A 27,445-nucleotide genomic window follows, 5' to 3' on the forward strand; every position below is an offset into this window, starting at 1 on the left:
TCAAATGACATACTATACAATAGGGAAAGTCTCTCCTGGCAAGATGCACGAAATTTGTGCCATGATAACAAGGGCGAGCTACCGACCATCACTGAAAATAGAATTGAATGGGAGCATTTTATGACAACAGAGAAGGTTAAGTCTGGGTGGATTGGGCTTTATAGAGTAGGAGGTGACACCTGGATGTGGGCTACAGGAGAAATATTAAGTTCTGCTGCATGGGGAATCGGGGAACCAGTTACTAATGACTGTGGAGCATTTGATGGAGTCAACAAAAAGTGGCAGAGCTACCCTTGTGACACGCCTCTAAACGTTTTGTGCTTCGTGGACACGCTGGTGGTGGTGCATGAGAGGAAGACGTGGGAGGAGGCTTTGGAGCACTGCAAAAGTCTGGAGATCCAACATAACCTCGTGACAGTGGAGAGCGAGCTTGATTACATTCGTGTGGGAAAGAGGATCTACATGGCAACCGAAGAGGTAAGACCAGTGAATAGGTTACAAAGACAATATGCCAGTCGTAATGACGCCAGTGTATTGCCAAGTATTGTTGTGGCTAATATTAAGGCTTATTCTGGCTACAGAAGATTCGGTAGTAAACATACATTCTTATATTTAGCTTATCATTGCAACAATCCTGCATCATACCTTTCAAAGAAAAAAAGGTTTTATCAAAGAAATCATTCAGTCATTTGATAAAAAAAAAACACAAATGCACACTATATGATTGATAAATGATGTTTACTGTGTCTATATTTTGTTTCCTCAGGTTTGGACTGGTCTTCGGTTCCTGGGGGGGCAGTGGTGGTGGGTGAACGGAGAGCCGCTGAATAATCAAATGTTACCAAGTTGTCCAGAACCTCTGAGCCACTGTGGGGCCTTCTCCAAAACCAACAATGACATTTTGCTCATGGACTGCACAAAGAAACTCCACTTTATCTGCCAAAGAATCATTTAAAAGATTGTGGTTTAAACATTTCACTTGTGATTGCTTTCTCCCTCAATCCCCCAAATAGAAACGCATTTACAGTGTGAGAATATAGGCTACATTTACTTGTATTTGACTATTGTTCTTGTTGTTATGTTTGATTATGTCATAATATTACCTACCGGGTTAAGAAAGGGTTTTTCTTTTTTTATTATAGTTTTTCTTCTCTGATGGAAATGTTTAATCAATTTGTGCTAAAATTTATGCTAGCATTTTCAGTTGTCTTACAAAGCTTATAAAATCTGTTAAGTGAATGCTGTTCTATAGTAGAAAAAGCTTCAGTTATAGTCATCTGGACTCAGTTTGAAAAAGTAGACGTTTCGACTCTCATCCAAGAGTCATTGTCAATAACAGAATTTAGGTCGAGAACTCCGATATTAATACTGTTCTGTGGTAAGACCCGCCCATTGGGCGGAGCCTTCCTGAAGTAGAAAGAGTTGTATGTTTCAACAGAAACTCCCCCCTTGTATCTACCGAGCTAGCCTATTCAGAATCTTAATGGGCTATTAGAGTCCTCTTTGTCTTAGTGAGACCCTGGCTCAACCACCCTGAGTACCTGATTAGCATCTGAATGTCCTGGTCCTTTACCTTTCCAGGGGTTCAGTAACCCATTATAAATAACAGGAAGATTAAACCTAAGCCCTCCATTTCTGTTTAAAGAAGGTCTTTCTTTTTTAACAAAAATAGCTTCCTTAACTCCTCTTTCAAACCATCTTTTCTCCCTGCTTAAAACCTTCACCTCCCCGTCTTCAAACGAGTGATTAGAGGCTTCAAGATGGAGATGCACGGCGCTCTGAGGTCCTGAACTAGTATTTCTTCTGTGCTGATAAAGCCTCTTGTGTAGAGGCTGTTTCGTCTCACCTATGTAACGTTCTTTACAGCTTTCTTTACTGCATTGGATCGAATAAACTACATTGCTCTGTTTTTGAGTCGGCAATTTGTCCTTTGGGTAAACCAGTTTTTGTCTTAAAGTGTTTCCTGGTTTAAAATAAACAGGGACTTCGTGTTGTCTAAAAATTCTCTGCAGTTTTTCCGACAGGCCAGACACATAAGGGATAGAAACACCCTTCCTTCTCTGTTCAGTTTCCCTTTTGTCCTGCTTCTTGGTTCTCTTCACTCTGTTGAGAGCCCAAGCGGGGTAACCACAGGCTGAGAGGGCATTACGGACATGTTTTTCCTCTTTCTTCTTGCCCTCTGAGCTGGTGGGCACACCTTGAGCTCTGTGTTGTAAGGTTCTGATCACCCCCAGCTTGTGCTGTAGTGGGTGGTTGGAACCAAAGAGCAGATACTGGTCCGTGTGTGTAGGTTTCCTATATACTTCTATTTGGAGTTTCCCGTCCTCTCCTCTGATCGTGGAACAATCAAGAAAGGCCAAGCGATTCTCCTTAGCGTCTTCTCTTGTAAACCTAATATGTGGGTCCACAGCATTGATGTGATCAGAGAAGGTTTCCAGCTCTTGTTTCTTGATTGTTACAAAAGTATCATCGACATAGCGGAGCCACAGTTTTGGAGCTATGCCTGAGAATGAGGACAGTGCCTTCTTCTCAAAGTGCTCCATGTACAGGTTGGCCACTATGGGAGAGACGGGCGAGCCCATGGCGCAGCCATGAATCTGTCTGTAAAATTGTCCCCGGAATTGAAAGTAAGTGGTGTTCAGACAGATGTCCAACAGTTTACATATGTGTTCAGGTGTCAGTTTGGTCCTTTCCTGTAGGGTGGTGTCTTCCTGCAGTCTGATCCTCACCGCTGCTACTGCATCAGAGGTCGGGATGCAGGTGAACAGGGACACAACATCATATGAAACCATGAGGTCATCTGGGTCCAGTTGGAGATGTTTCACTTTATCCACAAAGTTGTGCGTGTTTTCCACATGATGTTCCGAATTCCCCACAAGCGGAGCCAATATAGTTGTTAAATGCTTGGCCACATTGTAAGTGATGGAATCTGTGCTGCACACTATGGGTCTGAGTGGAACCTCCTTTTTGTGTATTTTTGGAAGGCCATAAATGCAAGGCATGGCTTCACCAGGATACAGTCTGTAATACAGAGGCCGGTCTATCACTTCCTCTTTTTCCAGCCTTTGTAAACAGTCTATCACTTTCTTCTTGTAACCACTGGTCGGATCTCTTTTCAAGCGCTCGTATGTGGTCGTGTCCTCGAGGAGGTTGTGGACTTTGGCTTCGTAATCAGCTGCGTTGAGAATCACAGTGCAACGTCCCTTGTCTGCTGGGAGGATGTTGATGCTATGATCTTTTTCCAGTGCTGAAAGTGCTTTTTCTCTCTTCAGATGTGATATTTGAAGGAGGTGGTTTGGCACTCTTCAGAGTCGCTGTGACACGTAACCTCAGGTCTGCAGCCTCCGATTCAGTCATTTTGTTGTTTCTAATTGCCGTTTCAGTGGCTGTGATGTAGTCCTCTGTAGGGATGTGTTTAGAGGTGACAGAAAAGTTGAGCCCTTTAGAGAGCACCTCCTTTTCTGCCTGTGTCAGAACACGATCTGATAGGTTCTTAATCCAATTGTTTTTGCTGGTCGCTAATTTGTCTGTCTCAGTCCTAATGTCTAGCTCGACCTCACCTGCATTCTTTTTGTTCAAAAGAATGTTGAACTTCTTGATTTGGCGTTCTTTGCTCTTCTTGTGCTTTGCTTCTTGTGCTGTCTGTGTAAAATCCAGCACTCTTTTGAAAGCTTCTTCAGGGAGTATGCTGGTTAATTTCTCCTGTAAAGTTCCTGTTCTGCCTTTCAATTTATCAATTCTGACGTTGTTTTCCTGGATCCTTTCACTGAGCATCTGCATAAGGCTCCCGAAACGTCTACTTTTTCAAACTGAGTCCAGATGACTACAACTGAAGCTTTTTCTACTATGGAACACGCCTGGACGAATGAGGGATTACACTGAATGCTGTTCTGTTACAATGGTTTCACTGAATGTATACTGTTGACTTCTCTTGTTCTAGAAATGCTGAAATTACAGAAATGTTATGGTCTTACATTTAGAATAGACTTGAAATAAAGCTTAAGAACAAGTTTCTGTCCGTAGCATGTTTTTTAAGTAGCATGAAAATCCACAATAATACAAAATACAGTACATTTGATAATCATTTTATTTACTGAGTCAACTTGTCGGTACATGACTATCCCTAAAGGGAGTGCATTTGCCCGTTGCTGCTGCTGCTGCTGCTGCAGCATGAATGTTGAAACATGTTTTGACTTGTTTACCAACTCACGTGGCCCTGAGTCATGCTGAAGTCATGCGCCAAGGTTTAAGTAAATGAGACGCAGCATAGGTCTACTAAAGTGATTCCTCCCTTATTTTGACCTAAAGGAGTAAACTGCTGGTGACACAAAATATCGGCAGATCCGACCAAGAACACTATTTCTAACCCATGTTGAAAGTCATAGAGAAACAACATGACAGAATGATAGGCAGAGTCAGGTTTTGATGGTGACTGAGCAAAAATAAGCCTGACATTCCACTTTAAAATTATTAATGTCCACAAAAAAGATTCTTTCAAAATTCTATTTATTTAGCTTACCCAAATGTGTTAAAAATAAATATTATAATAGATAAAACAGAGGAGGGATAGAGAGGGTTCAGAGGAGGAATAGAGATTAACTAGAACAAAGGAGGAGAGAAGGTGGTCAAAGACCTACTGCAGCCACCTCCAGGTAGAGACTTCTCTCCTCCGTCTTTAGGGAGGCCACAAGATGGAGACAACTCTAACTCTAATATTAATTTGACACAGTTGAAGCAAAACATCCTACAGTGTGTATCATCATCTCAAAAGGCTCAATAGAAAATGTACAATGTAAATGTACAATGTACAATACTATATTGTGAATACAATGTGAAAAAGTGACAGAATCCATTTAACGTAATGTTAAATATAATTTGTGGTTAGTCGAGGCTCCAGGGCAGAGTGAAGCTCTCTCCCTCCAGATCTTTGCTGATGATGGACCTGAAACGACTAAGTTGCTCAGAGGTGAAGTGTTTTCTCCAATCTCCAGCAACACCTGAAACACCAATAGTATTTATAAAACTTCAGTAGGATTAAGAAATAATACCCATATTTAAAGCAAATATATGCGAAATGTGATTCACTTTTAGCTCTTTTTTCTTTCTTTCTGAATTTCTTTTTTTCTGGTGTTATGGTTTGAATATTCTCATTTGCTCAATCAGTTACTCTCTATATGGTTATAACAGAAGAGAAGATTAGGCTGATGTTAATGGTCACACAATGTGTTCACGGTCTCTGCCTTTACTGATGCTAAATCACAGTTTCCTGACTTAAATGTTCGAAATCTCAATCCTCTGCTTTACATTTATAGGTTAACACATGTTTTCCTTATTTTGTGTCTAAAATAGATTCAGGCTACAGTCATTGAAATTGTCTTGGTGAAGTAGTATTTACTGACCTTTTCTGAGAAATTGAGACTTGTCAGAGTCCATGTAAACCTTTGGTACCAAACTGAAGTTGGACATGGGATTGTTTTTCATGGCATCAAAGCTGCAGTGCTCTGCTATCTTATGGATCACTTCCTCACTCAGATTCTTCCCTAAGAAAGTGGACATCCTTCTCACAGCAGCAGGCAGATCCTGAGACACATGAAAAGGTAAATACTACGGTAATCAAATTATATTGTTTTGTTTTTCCTTAAGAAGCAGCATCCTTTACCTCCTTCATTTCTTCAAATGAGATAAACATGATGCGATCTCCCAGTTTGGCGTTTTTCCAGCTTTTTACGTGGTCTGTCCATTTCCCAAATGCCACTTAGGAAAACACATACTGGTAGTTTTTCACAAAAAGTGTGAAATAACATTTCATCAATGGGAGTGTCTACAGAGCTGCGGCGCGCGGCAAAAACTGCTAGGCTATTTGACCGCGCCGGGTTAGGGTTAGGGTCAGGGTCAGGGTCAGGGTCAGGCTTAGGGTCAGGGTTAGCCATGAGGCTATGGCCGTGCCACGGCTCCTGAAACTACTGGGCCATTTGACCGCGCCGCGGCTCTGTAGCCACGGCCTTCATCAATTGATCAACTTACATTTTCCATCAAGAAATTTGTCCAAAAACTCATCAAATGTTCCTGGATCCTCCAGAAAGCCAGCCATCTGATGGAAGTAATAGAATGAAACAATGACGTCTTTGGGGTTCCTCATCACATAGATGACCTGTGATGGAGCATAAAATTTAACAATGAACGGGTGGTTTTAATGAAGTGGTTCTCATATTGTGCAGCTTGTTATTGTGCACCAACATTCATTCTTTGCCTCCTTTTTTCAAAGACACTATATCCACTGCTGGTCTTCTCAGTTATAATGTAATACATACCATACTTTTATCACTATTTAATGCACAATCAGACTTGAATTGTCAGTATCGCCACAATATGTAATAACCACATCTCTTTGTCTTCTCTGTTTAAACTAGGACTCCAATGAACTACATTTCTCAAGCAACTCTAAAAAAATGTAATACCAAACAGTCTTGCCTTTGCCTTGGACTGATGAAAGGAGGCCGGCATGAGGTCATAGTGGAAATGTGTAACCAGCCCTCGAGGTGGTTTAAGTTGGTCCACTACGAGAGATAATCTAGTCTCCTCCAACCATGGGGTCCTGTCCCAGTTGGGGATGGTCTGGATTGGGGTCAGGTCACCATCATTCAGGATCAGAGGGAGGATTTCCTGCATCCAGACTGTACCTGCGAGAAAAAATCAGACATTCTAATTATGACTCTAGCCATTTAATCACAGTGGAGTTCTCTACGTAAACAGGCGCCATTACCAAGGAGAAATGGTATGTTTTACCGGTAGTTCTTATATAGTTCTATCACTTAGACATATACTGTCTAAAGTAAACTATTACTATTATACTATTATGATTAAATGTCTTTTATTGAGTGTCTGCGTGATGTCACGCAGGCACTATATGTTCTTGTATTTCACGTATTTTTTATTATTATATTTTCCATGATTTTCCATTTAGCCAGTTTCAACTCCTTAACGCTTCAACCGATTTCAACATGTTATACCTCATTATGATCGCTTTCACAGTATTACGTGTGCTATTACTTTTGACATTTGAACAACTTGTACTTTTTGCAGAATCTTCAAAAGTATTAGTACTTACTAGACTATACTAATTAGACTATACTGTACTAACAGTACAGTATAGTCAACCATGTATCAAAAAAAAGAACAAAGTCATTAATTAAGTCATTAATTAACGAGAATACTGTCTAATAATTAATTAAAATACTCTCATAATTGATAAAGAATAAAGGCCGTTTCACAAGTTTCACTTTCAGCACCAGGGCCAGGACGCAAATGGCGCTTGACTTGGATGGGTTAAAAGTTAAAACAAAAGCCCACAATAGATGTTGATCTTTGTAGTATGCGGGCCTTTTAGACATCACAAATCAACATAGTGCCATAAACACATATGTTTATATATTTTTCGCCACAATTTGTACATTTATACGCATAGACAACAGTTTTTTTTAGGCCCGAGCCCCAGCAGGGCGGAGGGCCTATTGCTCCCGCAACGCTGCCGAAGGCAGCGTTGCAACTGTCTGACCAAACATGCGGGCGCAGCCCGCATGTTTGGTACCCCGTCGCCCCTGGCAAGGACAGTGAACTAGCCCATGCCGAAGGCATGGATCATGCATACTTACTCCTGCTATGACAGAAATAGTCAACAATTAGTGAATGGGCGTAGCCCATTCCAAAAACCCTCCTGGCATCGTCCCGTACGCGAGAATCCATGCCGCAGGCATGGGCCATGCTTGTATCTGCTCAAATCAATGGAAGTCTATGGGGAGTGGGCGGGGCATCCCGACGGAATAGGGAGTGACGAGCGCGTAAGCGCTCGTAATGATGATTCCACCCCATGGCGGCATCGGGAAGGCTTAGAGCTTTCAAACGATGTATAATTTGTTGTTATAGTGGAAACGGCTATATTGTTTTTGCTAAAAATATTATTATTTTTCTTGTTCTTCTGCTTTTTGAACTCTAATTTGACCCCCTGAACATGCTCAAAAACTCACCAAACTTTGCCCAAAATTCAGAATCGGTGAAAAATTTTGTTTTTTCTGGGCCATTTTTTTTTTCGTTAAAAAATGGCGCGACAGCGCCACCGACAAAAGTCAAAATACATTGCGCCTATGGGAGATGCCCCGAGGTCAACTTTGTCGTAAAGCTACGAAATTCGGGACACGCATTCCTCTCATGAGGACAAAAAAAAAAAATCATTGTGGCCATGCCCCCAGACTTACCCTATGGCCGCCATCTTCCTTTGAAAATGAAAACACGCTGTGTTAGCCATTTTGTTCACGTCAAACTTTGACGAACTCCTCCTAGGGCGTTTTGCCCACCGACTTCAAAATCGGCGTACGTCCTCTGGACAAGTGGGGCATCTAAAGTTATCCAATTTTTTGAGATACCTTTTACGGTCTGTGTGCGGCGCAGCCGCAAAGTTGGACAACTTATTTTGGAATATTGCAGATCTAAAAATTGCTCCCATTTGATCAAAACGAGTCCGATTAGGACCAAATTTGAATCAGTTGTTAAACTTTCTAGTTTGGACCAGTTTATGATGACAAAATTGAAATGGGCGCGATAGCGCCCCCTACAGAGTGACCTTTAAATTAACATTGAAGGTCAAAAATTAGTTTTACCAAAATGTTCTAAACTTTACCCAAAATTCTATTTTGCCGTCCCGATCAAAAACCAATCAGACAAATGCCTTATTTTTTACGGCGTAGTCGTAGCGATGACAGAAACCTCCCATGTTATCCCTATGGGAAAACCGCAAAATCTCTCAAATATCCACATTTTTATGTTTCACACTTTAACGAACTCCTCCTAGTGCGTTTTGCCCACGAACCTCAAAATCGGTGTACGTCCTCTAGACAAGTGGGGCATCTAAAGTTATCCAAATTTTAAGGATAACTTTTACGGTCTCTGTGCGACGGAGCCGCAAACGTTTCCCAGAATTCTGACTATTTGGCCTTCAGAGTGGCCTATAAACAATAGAGCTTTTCCAAATGACATGATATTTTGAACAAAATTCTAATTTGCCATCCTTATCATAAAAGTATGAGCGCCAAAGTCATATTTTGTACAGCGTAGCCGTAGCGATGACAGAAACATCCCATGTTATCCCTATGGGGAAACCGCTAAATCTCTAAAATGACCACATTTTTACGCTTCACACTTTAACAAACTCCTCCTAGGGCGATTACCCGATCAAGTTCATATTTGGGGAAAATCATCTACACAAGCGGAGCATCAAAAGTTATCCATATTTTGATTTTAAGTACTAGGGTCTCTCTGCGGTAGAGCCGCAAATATATGTCACAAATGGGAAAAACGCCAAATCCTTGAAATGTTCACATTTATGCTTCACACTTTAATGACCTCCTCTGTGGGCAATAGCTCGATCAAGCTCATATTTTGGGGAAAATCATCTACACAAGCGGAGCATCAAAAGTTATCCATATTTTTATTCCAAGTGTCACGGTCTCTGTGCGCTGGAGCCGCACATTTGACCGACATTTGTGTTCATTTGCACTGGTTAAGCACAGCATTGTACATGTCCAATGTGTCGCTGTCCTAGTTCTTAGACAATTGCGTTAGCGCCATCTCTGTAAAATGCAGAGAGCAGAGTCGGAAGGCCGGCGGCCCGCGAGGGCCGTTGGATGCCGCTTGCGGCTTTAATTTCTTCTTGCATCACAAACAATCATTTCCCTGGTGCAGTTTCAGGAGCCGCGGCGTGGCAATATAGCCTCATGGCTAACCCTAACCCTGACCCTAACCCTAACCTTAACCCTGACCCTGACCCTGACCCTGACCCTAACCTGGCGCGGGTTTAACCCGGCCTGGTCAAATAGCCCAGCAGTTTCAGGAGCCGCGGCGCAAAATAACATGGCAGTTTCGGCCGCGCGCCGCGGCTCTGTAGACACTCCCCCCATGCCCGGTCCTGGACAGGACACCGGGCAGGACACTCACCGCACTCAGACCGCAGCAGGCGAGGGAGTCTCGGACCATTTTCACCAATAACCTTTGTACAACGTCACTGTGCATTATGTGTAACATGACGTACTCCGGTGTTGGTGCACTTGTGTTGGAGCTGCGCTCATGCCGTGGCCATACGCACTATATGTCTTTATAGTATCTCTCATTGTAGTCATCAGCCTGGGCTACATGGCTGTTTGGCTGGAGTTGTGTTACTCAGCTGTAAGAGGTGGAGTGAGTTGTATGGATGATGCGTTTGACAGGAGGAGCTCCTGGGAGCGCAGACTGCAGACAGATGTTTTGTGTTCGATGAGAATAAAGTTTGGCACAGTCAAAAAGCGATGTTTTACGCACATTAATTATTGACAGGGGGGGTTGGCCCTACATTATAACTTAAGATGCGTAATTTTACATTATTTCACAACATATGTTACTTATCACAACATATGTTACTTACAGCTGCTAAAAAAGCTGCAAAAAGTAACATACTCTATCATGCAGCCTGTCCCAAAGGTCTTGTAAGCGCCATTTTATATGGTTTGATATTTTACATTCTTAATTTTATGTTATTCATAATAACTCATTTGTGTTTTATTTAAAAGAAGTTTGCATGTGTGTGAATGTCCTGGACGCTTGGGGGCGCACTACTGTTACCTGTCATGTAAAACAGGTGAAGAAGTTTTGTTGTAAAACTCTGTTAATAAAGAGAGATGGCTGGAGCAACACGGTCGTTTTACCGTGCTGCGACTACACCAGTGGTCCTACGCGTAAAACAGGCTCATGCAGTCATTATTTTCCGAAGAGGTTAAAACCAAGGAACAAAGAACTAGGATTAGCCTCTACATTAAGTAAAACGACCTCGCTCAACCAGAGCACGAGCCGTGGAGGAGCCCAACATCGTGGCAAGATAACAAGAAAAAACTACGAACTGGTAACCTGCGCTACAACAGGAATGTTGTAGTCTTTGTTAGATGACACTCAAGAAGAAAGCAAAGCACACTTTGTGTCATAGACTACTTTATTTGAACTGCTGTTGATTGCCAATGAACATTTGCAGGCTAATTTGAGCCAAAATGGAGGACGACATGACGCAGGAAACGAGTGAAAGAAAATGAGTGCAGTGTCGAGGATGTCCACAAGAGGGCGTCAAGGTACACGGAAAAAGGGTTGGAGGACGCGCCGCACAGACAAATGAACGCAAGAAGAGCAAAGCTTGCTCAATTGACTGCGAAAATGAACAAGATAAGTACTATGATGAAAAATAGTGAAAATCCTGACACAGTTGATGAACATTTAAACGAGTTTTCAAAACTTATGACTGGACTTTGTTCAGTCAAACGAAAATGTACTTCAGCTGTTGTGTGAGGAAGAAAAGGAAGCTGATCAGACATACTGGTTCCTACCTAAAAAGGACCAGTACAACAGTTTCACCATGGAAGCTGAAAACTGGACTATTTCTTCAAGACAACTGAGACAGGACGACGTGGGTCCAGATGACGGCGCATCGATGACCAGTGTATCAAGGAAGCGGCGACCGGGATCCTGCGTGTCCGGGACCAGGGCCAGCTGTTGCGGTTCAACTACATCGTCTACATCATCTACATCTGCTGCACGTCGTAAGGAACAAGCAGAACGAGCTGCTCTTGTTGCTCAAGCAGAGAAGCTCAAAGAAAAACAAGCTTTGGAGTTTGAGGAGCTGAAGTTAAAGGCCAAGAAAGAGCAGCTAGAAATGGAAACTCAGATTGCTGCTTCTACAGCAAAGATAAAGGTGCTGGAGGAATGTGAGTATGAAGAAGGTGAAAATGGAAGTGTAACCAGCCAACGTGAACACTCACCTAGGGGTTACAAGAAGATCAGAGTTCCCTCTGTTGTGACTAATAATGAACAGCCAAATGCTCACAGCTTAAATAGACCTCAAATGTTTAAACAGGAGATCCCCACTCAACAAGTAGAAATGGACAATACAGTTAACTTGTGTGAAGTAATGCTAAAACAGAATGACGTTACAGAAATGTTGGTAAAGCAACAAAGACTCACAAACTTACCTCAGAGAGATGTGCCTATTTTCAGTGGTGATCCTTTAGAGTTCAAACCTTTTCTAAGAGCATTTGAACACACAATCAGTAGCAAAACTGATGATGACAGTGACAGGATTTATTATCTTGAACAGTTTACAAGAGGTGAACCAAAAGACTTAGTTAGAAGTTGTCAGCACATGATGCCTCAGCTTGGGTACCAAGAAGCAATGAAACTTCTACACTATCACTATGGCAATGAGATCAAAATTGCAAATGCTTACCTGAATAGAGCTGTAAACTGGCCTCAGGTAAAGGCAGATGATGCAAAAACTCTACACAGTTACTCTCTATTTCTTACTGGTTGTAACAATGCAATGCAGGACATTAATCACCTTGAGGAACTTGACAACCCAACAAACCTAAGAGTTGTAGTTTCCAAGTTACCTTACAAGATGAGAGAAATGTGGAGTCTTTGCCTTTGACATTCAGGAAACATCTGGGAGGAGAGAGTAAGTTTTCAGATCTAGTTCGATTTGTGAACAGACAAGCTAAATTAGCTTCAGATCCTTTATTTGGTAACATTAAAGATGCTGATGACAAAGTCAAGCAAAACATAAATCCAAATAGGGCATTTAGACCAAAGGGCAGTGCTTTTGCTACTAGTGTGGCACCTGCAACAAGAGAAAGCATGCCAGATGCTAATAAAGGCAACTTGCGTCCTACAGTTGATGCGTTTCAAAAACCATGCACGTACTGTGAGAAAAGTCACTCACTAACAGATTGTCAGAAAATAAGAAAACTGCCTCAAAAGGAAAGAATAGAGTGTCTTAAGGGAAAAGGAATCTGTTTTTCGTGTTTGACACAAGGGCATATGAGTAAAGACTGTAAGAAACAAATCCAATGTGACTATTGTTCCAAGAGACATCCAAATATGCTTCATTACGATAAAACAGTGGATGAAGCTGTACAGGACAATCTCAACAATGCCACTGTAAACTCAAGCACTGAAGTCACGAGTCCTATTCCAGTCACAGGTGGTACATGTGGTGCTACCGGGGCCGGTAGCAGCAGTAGAGTTTTGGCGGTTGTGCCAGTTCATATTAAGCTTAAGAAAAACAACAAAACAGTAGAAACATATGCATTTTTGGACAATGGCAGTGAAGCAACTTTCTGCTAAGAGAAACTTATGAGACAACTTGGCATAGAAGGAAAGAAAACACAAATCCTTCTTCGCACCATGGGTCAGAAAAAGGTAGAGCCTAGTTTTATAGTTTCAGGCTTAGAAGTTTGTGGTGTAAAAGAGAATGTGTACATTGATTTACCTGACACGTACACTCACAAGGACATCCCAGTTTCTAAAGAAAGCATTCCTATGCAACAAGACATTGAAAAGTGGCCACATTTGTATTGTGTAGAACTGCCAGAAGTAGATGCAGATGTTGGACTTTTGATTGGAGCAAATGCTTACAAGGCTATGGAACCTTGGGAAATCATCCACAGCATAGATGATGGTCCCTATGCAGTTAAAACAATCTTAGGCTGAGTAATAAATGGCCCATTGAAAGGAAATGAAACTGACCAAAGTGCTTCTGTAAATCGCATTTCAATGTCAGAAATAGAAACCCTGTGTTTGAAACAGATTAATCACGACTTTCCAGAAAAAGCCTCTGATGAGAGGCAGGAAATGTCTCGTGAGGATTTACAATTCACGGACTTTGTTAAGGACACTGTTAAAAGGGTTGACGGTCACTTTCGTGTGGGCCTACCTCTAAAGAACAAATCTGTCAAACTACCAAACAATCGCTCAGTAGTTGTGCAGAGAGCAGAAAGCCTTAAAAGGAAAATGCTCAAAAACAATGATTTACTCAAAGAGTACAAGGCATTCATGTCTGACCTAATAGACAAAGGATATGCCGTTCCTGTGCCACAAGAACAAATTGATCGTGACGATGGACAAGTATGGTACATACCTCATCACGGGGTGTACCACCCACAGAAAAGAAAGCTGCGTGTTGTTTTCGATTGTACAGTCTCATATCAGGGCAGATCACTGAACCAGGAACTCTTACAAGGTCCTGATTTGACTAATACACTAATAGGAGTATTAACTCGATTCAGACATGATCACATTGCTTTGATGTCAGACATAGAAGCAATGTATCATCAGGTTAAGGTACAGCCAGAGGACACAGACATGTTACGCTTTCTCTGGTGGCCTGAAGGAAACTTGGATAAACCCCTGCAGGAGTTTAAAATGACAGTGCATTTGTTTGGTGCAACATCTTCACCCAGTTGCGCTAATTTTGCCTTATGGAAAACTGCAGAAGACGCTACAGAAGAAGTGGCACCCATGGCTGTGAGTGCAGTGCAGAATAACTTTTATGTAGACGACTGTCTCTTCTCAGTGTCAAATGAAAGCGATGCCTGTACCATGGTAAAAGAACTGACAGAACTTTGTGCAAATGGAGGCTTTCGTCTCACTAAGTGGAATAGCAACAGCAGAGTTGTTTTGGCCTCCATACCTGAAACAGAAAGAGCGTCTGAGGTCAAGACATTAGATCTCTGTCATGACAATCTACCGGATGAACGAGTTTTAGGAGTAATCTGGTGTATTGAAACCGACTCATTTAAAATTAAGATCAATGCAAAGCCAATGGAAAAAAACAGGCGTGGCATTTTGTCATTTGTGAGTTCAATCTATGATCCATTAGGGTTCCTGTCCCCAGTTATTCTCCCTGCAAAAATTATCTTGCAAGAACTGTGTGGACAGAAATTCTCTTGGGATGAGGACATACCTGAAGAACTTGCTCAGAAGTCACAGGCTTGGATATCAGACCTTGAAAAGCTACAAGGTTTCACAGTTGACAGGTGTTTCAAACCAGTCGGATATGGCAATGTTACATCTGCACAACTGCATCATTTTGCAGATGCGAGTGAACGTGGGTACGGAGTGGTTACATATCTTCGACTGACAAACGAAAAGGGCGAAGCTCACTGTTCGTTCGTAATGGGCAAGTCCAGAGTATCGCCTCTGAAACAAACAACGATTCCTAGGTTAGCGCTAACGGCTGCTGCTGTGGCTGTAAAGATGGACAAACTAATGAAAAATGAGCTACAAATGCCATTGAAAGAATCAGTGTTCTGGACTGATAGTACTACAGTGCTAAGGTACGTTGCAAATGACGGTCTCAGATTTAAGACTTTTGTTGCAAACAGAGTGTCACTTATCAGAGATCATTCCAATGTCAGTCAGTGCAGATATGTGAACTCTGAGTTGAACCCTGCTGACCATACTTCGAGGGGCATGAAAACCTCTGAGTTCCTTTCAAACAAATCTTGGATTGATGGACCGGACTTTCTGAGTAAAGACAGTACACACTGGCCTGTGTCACCAATAATATCAAAGGACGTTCAAAATGATGCTGAGGTGAAGGGTATGAGTGTTAATGTTGACATTGTGCAAGCTGATCCAATCAGTAAACTTATCAGTCACTACTCAGACTGGCACAGATTAAAGAAAGCTGTTGCCTGGATGCTGAGACTAAAACAGCTTCTTTAAAGAAAAGACTCAAGAGAGAAAAGTTAGTGATGTTCAATGTCCAAGCAAAAATGTCACAAAAAGCAAAGGCTTAAGTCAAAAACGATCAAACGTTATTTGACAGTAGCAGAATTGGAAAATGCTGAGATTGAGATTGTGAAGTTTTGTCAAAGTCAAAGCTACAAAGATGAGATACAAACTTTGCCAAAGGGTGAAAAGGTTAAAAGAACGAGTCATATTGTCAAACTAGATCCTGTATTGGACAATGGTGTTTTAAGAGTTGGAGGAAGGTTACATCAATCTGCATTACCATTCAGTATGAAACATCCTGTAATACTTCATCAAGACCACTATGTGTCCACTTTGATTTTCAGACATGTTCACAAACAAACTGGGCACAGCGGTAGAAACATAATGTTATCCAAACTGAGAGAAAAATATTGGATTCCGAAAGCTGATGCAGCTCTAAGAAAAGTATTGTCAAAATGTGTACAATGCAGAATGTTGTCAGATAAACCTGGTGAACAGAGAATGGCTAACTTACCACATGACAGACTTGTCCCAGACAATCCCCTTTTCACTAATGTAGGGATAGACTACTTTGGACCTTTTGATGTGAAATGTGGCAGAAGTAATGTAAAAAGATATGGTGTTTTGTTTACATGCCTTACCACAAGAGCTGTTCATATAGAGGTGGCCAAGTCACTTGAAACAGACTCTTGTATTAACGCATTTAGGAGGTTTGTTGCAAGGAGAGGTCAGGTTTCTGTAATGAGATCAGATAATGGTACAAACCTGGTGGGTGCGGAAAAGGAAATGCGTGAATCACTTAAAAGTTGGAATCAGTCAAAAATTGCTGAATCTTTGAGTCAAAAAGGTATCACATGGACGTTCAATCCATCAGCTGGATCTCACTTTGGTGGCATTTGGGAAAGACAGATACGTTCTGTAAGGAGAATCCTTATCCAGTTATTGAGACAGCAGACTCTTGATGATGAGCGTCTCCACACTTTGTTTTGTGAAGTGGAGTCCATTATCAATGATAGACCGATTACGAGAGTCTCTAACGATCCAAATGACATTGAAGCATTGACTCCAAATCATTTGCTTCTCCTAAAAAGAAAACCAGTATTTCCACCTGGTGTGTTCCAGAAGGAGGACTTGTACTCAAGGAGACGTTGGCGTCAGGTTCAATACCTGTCAGATATTTTTTGGAAACGTTGGACCAAAGAATATCTCCCACTTTTGCAAGAGAGACAAAAATGGTTAAATGCCAAAAGAAACCTGAAACCCGGTGATGTTGTTCTTATAGTAGATGATGAGTGCACCAAGAGGTTCATGGTTGATGGGAAAAGTTGAAAAATCTATCTGTGATTCCAAAGGTCATGTGAGAAGGGTTTTGGTAAAAACTAAAAGCAGTGTTTTGGAAAGACCAGTAGACAAACTGTGTCTGTTGCTTGAAATGGAGTAATGTATTTGTGTTTGTTAAAGCCATAAATATGGTATGGATGAAACAAGTTTCATGTTTCAAATGTTTATTTACAGACGAAATGTCGCTTTGTATTTTTGTTTTGGTAATTGTTATTCCCCAGAAGTAACAATTAGGGGCCGGAATGTAAGCGCCATTTTATATGGTTTGATATTTTACATTCTTAATTTTATGTTATTCATAATAACTCATTTGTGTTTTATTTAAAAGAAGTTTGCATGTGTGTGCATGTCCTGGACGCTTGGGGGCGCACTACTGTTACCTGTCATGTAAAACAGGTGAAGAAGTTTTGTTGTAAAACTCTGTTAATAAAGAGAGATGGCTGGAGCAACACGGTCGTTTTACCGTGCTGCGACTACACCAGTGGTCCTACGCCTAAAACAGGCTCATGCAGTCATTATTTTCCGAAGAGGTTAAAACGAAGGAACAAAGAACTAGGATTAGCCTCTACAGGTCTCTATAAAACGTTTGTAATAAAGTTGAAACTTTAATTACATTATATCTAGATTGCGGCATATGGATCACTGACCTGACTTCGGAAATGTAACAGCTAATACATCGTCGTCTTCAAACTTGAATTCATGCACAAAGTTTAAACTGTCCACTGACTGCGTCTCTCTCGGCAGGACCAGTCCTTGAAACTGAAGGTAAAATGTATCAAGGGACATGATTGCTTGGTCCTAGTACCGCGGTTAGTTTCACGCTTGACGTTGACAGCTGGACGTTAACACAACTGCAGCGGTAACTTGCTGTGTGTTCATCATGGTGTTCATAGCCCATGGTCCTGGGCGCCTCATGCCCCGCCCCGCGCCCGCAGGAGCACAGAGCGAGAAGCTGTGAAGTGCCGCTTGGTACGCCAGTTAAGGACCGTCTCTAAATAACTGTTGCAGTGGCAAGCATTTGTTTAAAAATGTGTTGTCTTGAAAAATATCATACACATTGATGAAACAACAAAACAAACAAACAAAATTAAGTGTAATCCTTGTTAATCCTAGTCGCTAATTTCCTTTTCGTTTCTCAATTTAACCTTTATGGAATTTTAAGTAATAATCTTGAAAAATCAAGGATTTCAATCACAGAAATTTCAATCCAATTCATTGTTGTAGGTTTAGTCTACAGGTATCTCTCCATTTCTCTTCTCACAGTGGAATCTCCAGGAGTGCCCCCTGCTCTGACCCAGGATCATCCCATCTAAGGAATATCATCTGGCACCACAAGCAAAAATGCATGTAATAATAATGTTTTTAATGTAGGCCAGTCATTTTCTAAGTCTTCTTAGTCTCAGTGTTTGTTCTGGTGGTAACGCATGTACAGTAAATTATCATCATACTACCTTTATAGCAAGTAAGTTGATTTTATTTGTGTAGCACCTTTCACAGACAGAAGTCACAAAGTTCTTCACAAAACAGTTAATAGACAAACAATCGCATCTCTCGTCTCCATCCGTCGCGCTAATAAACAAATGAGGCAACAAGGCTGTTGTGCGCTTCCGCACGGGGGTGAGTGCGCATGCGGACTTCCGCTTGAGTTCGCTAATCGGGGAAAAATCCTCCATTATTCCTTTAACTGTGTTTAAAGTACACATTTAAAGCTTAAAGGCGTAATGGACGATTTTTTGGCCCAAATCTGAGTCTCATTTCCTCATGGCGTGGACTGCTGTTTAGTCCTGCCACGTATCAATCATAGGATGCACCTACTGCTCATCTGCAGCCTCGTCCCCAGGAGAGGAGCAGGTTTCTCTGTGTCTAAGCGCATGGATCTATCATAATATAGTTCCCTCAGTGTACGGGACAAAATTAAGACAGAGAAAGACAGTTCGAGCTGTCTCAGAAGAGACGGAAATATACGGAGACGAGAGATGCGATGTGATCCATCGCTCTAATAAACAAACGCACGTCTAGCCGCGAGGTTTTCTCTGCTTCCGCACGCCGCTTGAGTTCTCAAATCGGCGAAAAATCGTCCATTACGCCTTTAAACTCAGACAAGACTGAAATAATCGTTTTTGGCCCACAGAAACTAAGAGAAAGTGTCAGTGGTCACCTCCAGAGTCTCGCTCTAAAACCTACAAACCAAGTTAGAAATCTGGGGGTAATAATAAGATAAGATAATCCTTTATTGTCTCACATGGGGAAATTTCATTGTTGCAACGCAGGTAGATACAGAGGTAGATAAAGAAAAAAACAGATAACTTATAGGAAGTCTGAAAAAAAAAACTCTCAATAGAAGATCTCTTATAAACAAAAACTCCTATAGACAAAACCTCCCATTTCCCAACAAGGGATGAGGGGAAAAATAATAAAGATAAAAATAAATAAATAAATACCATTGCATGTGATCACGACAGTAATTGCACATGAATATGTGTCACGACAATAATTGCACATGAATTGCACAGTAATTGCACATGAATCACGACAGTAATTGCACATGAATATGACACTATTGCGAGTGTTCAGGACTAACAGTGTTTGTTGTAAAGTCTGACAGCAGCAGGAAGGAAAGACCTACGGAACCTTTCCCTCACACAGCGAGGGTGGATCAGTCTCTCACTGAAGCTGCTCTCCAGAGCGGACAGAGTGTCCTACAGGGGGCGACACTCATGGTCCAGCATAGATGTGAATCTAGCCAGGACCCTCCTGTCCCCCACCTCCTGCACCGAGTCCAGAGCACAGCCCAGGACGGAGCTGGACTTCTTGATGACTCTGTCCAGCTTCCTCCTCTCCCTCTCTGTGATGCTGCTGCTCCAGCAGGCCACACTCCTGTACGGACTCAGACTTGAATAATGGACTCAGACTTGAATTTTAACAGCCACATCAAATCAATAACATCAGCAGCTTTTTACCATCTAAAACATTGCCAAAATCAAAAATATAGTGTCTAAACCAGATTTAGAGAGACTTATCCATGTGTTTGTCTCCAGTAGATTAGACTACTGTAACGGCCTGCTCACTGGCCTCTCCAAACGAGCTGTAAAACAGCTGCAGTACATCCAGAACGCTGCTGCTCGGGTCCTGACTAGAACCAGGAAGTACAATCACATTAGTCCTGTTCTCAGGTCTCTGCACTGGCTCCTGTGGCTCAGAGAATAGACTTTAAAGCAGCTCTGCTTGTGTACAAGTCTCTCTATGGCCTAGCACCAAAGCACATCTCGGACATGTTAGTGCCATATGAACCATCTCGGACTCTGAGGACCTCAGGGACCGGCCTCCTGCTGGTGCCAGAGTCAGGACTAAACATGGACCGGCCTCCTGCTGGTGCCAGAGTCAGGACTAAACATGGACCGGCCTCCTGCTGGTGCCAGAGTCAGGACTAAACATGGACCGGCCTCCTGCTGGTGCCAGAGTCAGGACTAAACATGGACTGGCCTCCTGCTGGTGCCAGAGTCAGGACTAAACATGGACCGGCCTCCTGCTGGTGCCAGAGTCAGGACTAAACAGGGACCGGCCTCCTGCTGGTGCCAGAGTCAGGACTAAACATGGACCGGCCTCCTGCTGATGCCAGAGTCAGGACTAAACAGGGACCGGCCTCCTGCTGGTGCCAGAGTCAGGACTAAACATGGACCGGCCTCCTGCTGGTGCCAGAGTCAGGACTAAACAGGGACCGGCCTCCTGCTGATGCCAGAGTCAGGACTAAACATGGACCGGCCTCCTGCTGGTGCCAGAGTCAGGACTAAACAGGGGCCGGCCTCCTGCTGGTGCCATAGTCAGGACTAAACATGGACCGGCCTCCTGCTGGTGCCAGAGTCAGGACTAAACAGGGACCGGCCTCCTGCTGGTGCCAGAGTCAGGACTAAACATGGACCGGCCTCCTGCTGATGCCAGAGTCAGGACTAAACATGGACCGGCCTTCTGCTGGTGCCAGAGTCAGGACTAAACATAGACTGGCCTCCTGCTGGTGCCAGAGTCAGGACTAAACATGGACCGGCCTCCTGCTGATGCCAGAGTCAGGACTAAACATGGACCGGCCTCCTGCTGGTGCCAGAGTCAGGACTAAACAGGGGCCGGCCTCCTGCTGGTGCCATAGTCAGGACTAAACATGGACCGGCCTCCTGCTGGTGCCAGAGTCAGGACTAAACAGGGACCGGCCTCCTGCTGGTGCCAGAGTCAGGACTAAACATGGACCGGCCTCCTGCTGATGCCAGAGTCAGGACTAAACAGGGACCGGCCTCCTGCTGATGCCAGAGACAGGACTAAACATGGACCGGCCTCCTGCTGGTGCCAGAGTCAGGACTAAACATAGACTGGCCTCCTGCTGGTGCCAGAGTCAGGACTAAACATGGACCGGCCTCCTGCTGATGCCAGAGTCAGGACTAAACATGGACCGGCCTCCTGCTGGTGCCAGAGTCAGGACTAAACAGGGACCGGCCTCCTGCTGATGCCAGAGTCAGGACTAAACATGGACCGGCCTCCTGCTGGTGCCAGAGTCAGGACTAAACAGGGGCCGGCCTCCTGCTGGTGCCATAGTCAGGACTAAACATGGACCGGCCTCCTGCTGGTGCCAGAGTCAGGACTAAACATGGACCGGCCTCCTGCTGATGCCAGAGTCAGGACTAAACAGGGACCGGCCTCCTGCTGATGCCAGAGACAGGACTAAACATGGACCGGCCTCCTGCTGGTGCCAGAGTCAGGACTAAACATAGACTGGCCTCCTGCTGGTGCCAGAGTCAGGACTAAACATGGACCGGCCTCCTGCTGATGCCAGAGTCAGGACTAAACATGGACCGGCCTCCTGCTGGTGCCAGAGTCAGGACTAAACATGGACCGGCCTCCTGCTGGTGCCAGAGTCAGGACTAAACATGGACTGGCCTCCTGCTGGTGCCAGAGTCAGGACTAAACATGGACCGGCCTCCTGCTGGTGCCAGAGTCAGGACTAAACAGGGACCGGCCTCCTGCTGGTGCCAGAGTCAGGACTAAACATGGACCGGCCTCCTGCTGATGCCAGAGTCAGGACTAAACAGGGACCGGCCTCCTGCTGGTGCCAGAGTCAGGACTAAACATGGACCGGCCTCCTGCTGGTGCCAGAGTCAGGACTAAACAGGGACCGGCCTCCTGCTGATGCCAGAGTCAGGACTAAACATGGACCGGCCTCCTGCTGGTGCCAGAGTCAGGACTAAACAGGGACCGGCCTCCTGCTGGTGCCAGAGTCAGGACTAAACATGGACCGGCCTCTTGCTGGTGCCAGAGTCAGGACTAAACATGGACCGGCCTCCTGCTGGTGCCAGAGTCAGGACTAAACAGGGACCGGCCTCCTGCTGGTGCCAGAGTCAGGACTAAACATGGACCGGCCTCTTGCTGGTGCCAGAGTCAGGACTAAACATGGACCGGCCTCCTGCTGGTGCCAGAGTCAGGACTAAACATGGACCGGCCTCCTGCTGGTGCCAGAGTCAGGAGTAAACATGGACCGGCCTCCTGCTGGTGCCCAGAGTCAGGAGTAAACATGGACCGGCCTCCTGCTGGTGCCAGAGTCAGGACTAAACATGGGGAATATGCATTTCAGTTTTATGCAGCTAAAATCTGGAACAGTCTTCCTGAAGATGTGAGACAGGCTTCAACTCTGACAATGTTCAAATCTAAGCTAAAAACAGTTTTGTTTAGCTGCGCATATGAATGAAAGGATTTTTTCTTTGCACTCTTCTCTTTTGTTTGTGATTTCATTAGTTTAGATAATCAGTTGGACTGATTTAAAAAGGATTTAAAAAGGAGTTGGACTCCAAAAACACGTGTTGCTTTGTGGCTAGGTGTTCTTTATTTTATTTTTATTTTTTTATTTAGTAAATTTTATTGTATTTCTGTTTCTGTAATTTATTTGTGATTTGAATGCATTTTTCCTGCTGTGTGAAGCACTTTGAATTGCCTTGTGTATGAAATGTGCTCTACAAATAAACTTGCAAAAATGAGATATGATGGTATTTATTTGTAAATATATTTACCAATCTAAGGTAAGACATAAATATATTTCTCTAGTGTTCTTCTGACAGTTCACAGTTCAGTTTAACTGATAAAAACACAGTAACTGTGCAATGTAAGGCAGTCAAAGGTAATTAAATGTAACACCTAATGTCCAGATACTAAAGGTCTGCAGGCCGTTGTAATATCACACGATGCGCGAAGATGAACTTTGTGTTATTAAGATAGGACAAAGTACAATGAATCTGTCATGACCCTAATCTATCAAGGCCTTGTCCCCATTTACTGGTGTTAACTGGCCAGCCGAGAGACATAGTCCCTCCAGCGTGTCCTGGGTCTTCCCCGGGGGCCTCTTCCTGGTCGGACATTTCCAAAACACCTCCCCCAGGGAAGCGCCCACCTCAGCTGGCTCCTTTCGACATTGAAGAGCAGCAGCTCTACTCCGAGCTCCTCCCGTATGACTGAGCTCCTCACCCCATCTCTAAGGGAGCGCCCAGCCACCCGGCGGAGGAAACTCATTTCGACCGCATGTATCCGCGATCTTGTCCTTTCGGTCATTACCCAAAGCTCATGACCGTAGGAGCGTAGATTGACCGGTAAATCAAGAGCTTGTCTTTCGACTGAGCTTCTTTTTCACCACAACAGTCCCCTGCAACGACCTCATTACTGCAGCCGCTGCAACGATCCGACAGTCATTCTCACGTTCCATCCTTCCCTCACTCGTGAACAAGACCCTGAGATACTTGAACTCCTCCACTTGGAACAAGGACACCCCACCACCTGGAGAGGGAAAGCCACCTTTTTCCATTTGAGAACCATGGCCTCCGATTTGGAGGTGCTGATTCTCATCCCAGCTGCTTCACACTCCCAGTGCATGTTGCAGGTCCGGGTTTGATGGAGCCATCAGGACAACATCGTCTGCAAACAGCAGAGATGTCCCAAACCGGACACCCTCCGACCCCTGACTGCACCTAGAAATTCTGTCCATAAAAACTATGAACAGAACCGGTGACAAAGGGCAGCCCTGGCGGAGTCCAACATGCACTGGGAACAGGTCTGACTTCTGGCGAACACAGATCCTGCTCCAGTCATACAGGGACCGTACAGCCAGTGCCAGTGTCAATTAACAAAATTCACAAACATAGGAACTTGCATTGGTCATTCAGGGCAAAATATTAATTAAAAAAAAAAAAAAACGCATGCATCAAAGAAAAACTATTTAGATTCACTATTAGATAAAACTACAGTAATCTAGCTCTCGACACCTTCCAGCTAAATCCATACTTTGCATATTTGTAGCTCTCTCTGTCACCGGCCCTGTGCACTGCTGCCTCCTTCTGCTGCCTTAACTGTCTCAGCGTCCGTGTACTCATCCAAACTATCTGTGGCCGCTCCCAGTCTGTAATATCCAAACATGCATGTAGCTGCCTCATTGGTCCACTTCTTAGAAGTCCTAACTACAGGTTTGGAGAGCTTCAGCCTCTATCTGTACGTGAGGGGTACGTGCACACTGTAAACTAAAAAAATCATAACGATTGGACTAAAAAGAACTCAAGTTTTCATTTTTAGACTTTCAATAGAAAATCCTTCCAAACTGAATTTCGTCCAACTTGCTGATCCAGTAACAAGGCTGTTTTCAGAGATGAGGGGCGGCATCACATGTTGGGCAAATCTTTAAAGTTGATAAAATATCAAGAATAATAACTACAGCTAAATAAAATTGAAAAGAGGAAACTGTAATTGTACTGTAAAAAGAAAACGGTTGTTGTTAGCAGGCTCCAAGTGCAGCTGGCGAGTTAATTTACTGCATGTCCTCCCTTCTCTCTCATCCCCATTTCACACTCTTCTCTCCTCTCTAATAAAGCCAATGGGCAAATATTATATATTAAATATTATGCAAAGCATCAGAATCTATTAGTTTCTCAGGGTAATCTCAAAACATTACAAACATGAAATAGGCCAAGTAAACCGAGCTGGTATAAAGTTAATTACTGAGTGTTCTGCAGATTATTAAAGATTGAGTTGTTTTGATGAACAGCAAACATCAACATCAAAAACTTGGTACAATTCAGGTTTTGTGATTCCAGACAGGACCCTTACTGTCCCCAATGTTGTCACAAAAATATGTGTTTATACATGAAATAAATCTTTAAGTCTTTCAATAGAAAATCCACAACAGAAGTACAACCAAATCACATACTTGCTTTTAAAACTTCTAGTCTGAAGTGTGGCTGAATGAAAAAGCACGACCTGATTTGGGAAATGTCACAGCAATTGCCAAGTTCACTGAACCGCCATGACATCTGCCGGCACAAGAGAACATTGACCGTTTAAGTTTTCATTTTGTTGTTGTTTTTTAGCGGTTGGTATCCAAGTGTTACATTACCGCTAGACTTTATTCTTTAGACTTCATTTTTCAGAGTCCGACCGGCTTTATGTTGTTGTTGTTTTGGTTGTTGTTGTTGTTTTGGTTGTTGTTGTTGTTGTTGTGGTTGTTTTGGTAGTAGTAGTAGTATGGCGATTGGCATCCAAGTGTTACATTACCGCCAGACGTTACTCTTCAGACTTCATTTTTCAGAGTCCGACCGGCTTTATGTTGTTGTTGTTTTGGTTGTTGTTTTGGTTGTTGTTGTTTTGGTTGTTGTTGTTTTGGTTGTTTTGGTTGTTGTTGTTTTGGTTGTGGTTGTTTTGGTTGTTGTTGTTTTGGTTGTGGTTGTGGTTGTTTTGGTAGTAGTAGTAGTAGTAGTATGGCAATTGGCATCCAAGTGTTACATTACCGCCAGACGTTACTCTTCAGACTTCATTTTTCAGAGTCCGGCCGGCTTTATTCCAGGGTTGACGCTTCTTCATCTTCCTCTCCTTCCTTGATGTTCGGTACAGCTTCATTCTTTAGGCTGTCGTTGCTTGGCAGCCGTGCATCTACTAGAGTGGGCAACCTACCGAACCTACCAGTGAAGTGATACCATGGCGATCAAACTTTCTGCGTTGGTCACGTGAGTCGTGACTCAAACTGTTAACTCTGATTGGCTGTCCGATAGTAAATTCGTTTGCTCAAAGTTTGGCCACCAGAGGGCGCTCCAGGGTAACGTAAGGGTCGAGCACTGTCTGCGTTTTGTGTTATATGCTGCATACGTTCCTAAATATAAATATACATATACAAACATATTACTACCCGCATTCATTTATTTACCGCATCCACCCACACACAAGAACTTGAGGATGACCACGCGTTAATAAAGAGTGGTAAAGTAAACACTGGCGTCCTTGTTCTGGCCGAACAGTGGCGATTGAGGATTAATCAAGTTAGGCAATATACAGTCCATTCAAAGGTCCCAAGGTTGGGTTTCCTTCCAAACACCTCAATTACAGCCATTGACGAACGAATGGTGGCTTCAAAGGCTTGAATTAGTTTCAAGTAATGTTTAAAGAGCTAACCTGTTCGATGAGACTTAATGTTTGTCCTCAGGCAAGCCCTAATTATTTATTCAGTATAAGGGACAAGAAAACAAAGCATCAGAATCTATTAGTGTCTCAGGATAATATCAAAACATTACAAAAAATAAAATAGTCTAAGTAAATGCAGCTGGTATAAAGTTAATTACGATTGAAAAATGTAATTGAATTAAATCAAAAACGATTTTTTTAAAGTTTTATTTGATCAAACTTGTTACAATTCTGGTTTTGTGATTCCAGACAGGATCATTACTGTCCAGATATAGTCACAAACATATCTGTTTATACATGTCATTCTTTAACTTCATTAGAAAATCCACAACAGAAGCACAACAAAATCACATAAGGGCACATGTGTTAAAACGTCTAGTCTGATGTGTGGCAGAATGAAAAAGCATTACCGGATTTGGGAAATGTCACAGCAAATACATCCGTGTCCTCCACTGGGAAGTTTTCAGCAAATTCCAGGCTCTCTTTGGTGTGGGCCACTGGAGGCAAAAGATAATATCGATACTTGACATATAGTACAGACATGTTGACTTTACAAACAATTCTCCCAACTGCAGACGGAGCTGGAGGCTCTTTCCTTTTGTCGTCAGGGGCCGGGCTAGTCAGGGACTACAGTACAACAAATTTGAGTCAGATTATGCAGGACCTACGGGAATGCGAGCTTTCCCTTTGCCCGTTGAATCACATGATTGGCAAAGCATTTTATTTCTTATATTAAAATTATTTTCGATTACATTTATTTTTGTAACACCCAAAATCTCAACAGCATGTGCCTCGGAGGACGAAAGTGAAAAAGGGATTAAACAGTGTCCATAGGGACGAGAGGTCCCCCTGAGGTCCCCTGTCCTTAGACCCTCCTTCTCAGCCAGGAAACGCTACAGAAAACTTGATTTTTGGGTGCCCGGACTCTCACACAGAGACATCCAGGACAGATGTGATCTATGTAAATTAAACTTCAAAATGCTGCGTAATTTATTACAGCCCAACTCATATTCACTGAAACATTAATCTAATGAGGAAATGCATTTGGACGCGTCTT

General features: G+C 43.1%; 2 protein-coding genes across 3 annotated transcripts; one reads left to right on the forward strand and one right to left on the reverse strand.

The window, feature by feature from the left end:
* The first annotated feature begins 134 nt into the window (after positions 1-134).
* Positions 135-1,060, forward strand: LOC140374317 (lymphocyte antigen 75-like). Its single transcript, XM_072461175.1, has 2 exons — positions 135-477; positions 767-1,060. The coding sequence occupies exons 1-2, from the start codon at positions 184-186 to the stop codon at positions 953-955; spliced, it is 483 nt and encodes a 160-aa protein (XP_072317276.1). The 5' UTR covers positions 135-183; the 3' UTR covers positions 956-1,060.
* A 3,701-nt stretch (positions 1,061-4,761) lies between these two features.
* Positions 4,762-26,942, reverse strand: sult2st3 (sulfotransferase family 2, cytosolic sulfotransferase 3). 2 transcript variants are annotated; one of them, XM_072461218.1, is made up of 6 exons: positions 26,799-26,942; positions 6,472-6,680; positions 6,025-6,151; positions 5,660-5,754; positions 5,400-5,580; positions 4,762-4,997 (listed from the first exon to the last, which is right to left on the reverse strand). In XM_072461218.1, the coding sequence occupies exons 1-6, from the start codon at positions 26,929-26,931 to the stop codon at positions 4,882-4,884; spliced, it is 861 nt and encodes a 286-aa protein (XP_072317319.1). In that variant the 5' UTR covers positions 26,932-26,942; the 3' UTR covers positions 4,762-4,881. The 2 variants fall into 2 exon arrangements, with proteins under 2 accessions (XP_072317319.1, XP_072317318.1); XM_072461217.1 differs by lacking the exon at positions 26,799-26,942 and adding an exon at positions 17,568-17,768.
* Between the last annotated feature and the right edge of the window lie 503 nt (positions 26,943-27,445).

The sequence above is a fragment of the Eucyclogobius newberryi genome, unplaced genomic scaffold, assembly GCF_026437365.1.
Source record: "Eucyclogobius newberryi isolate DKJ021-1_F unplaced genomic scaffold, fEucNew1.0.hap1 SCAF_3, whole genome shotgun sequence".
NCBI lineage: Eukaryota > Metazoa > Chordata > Actinopteri > Gobiiformes > Gobiidae > Eucyclogobius > Eucyclogobius newberryi.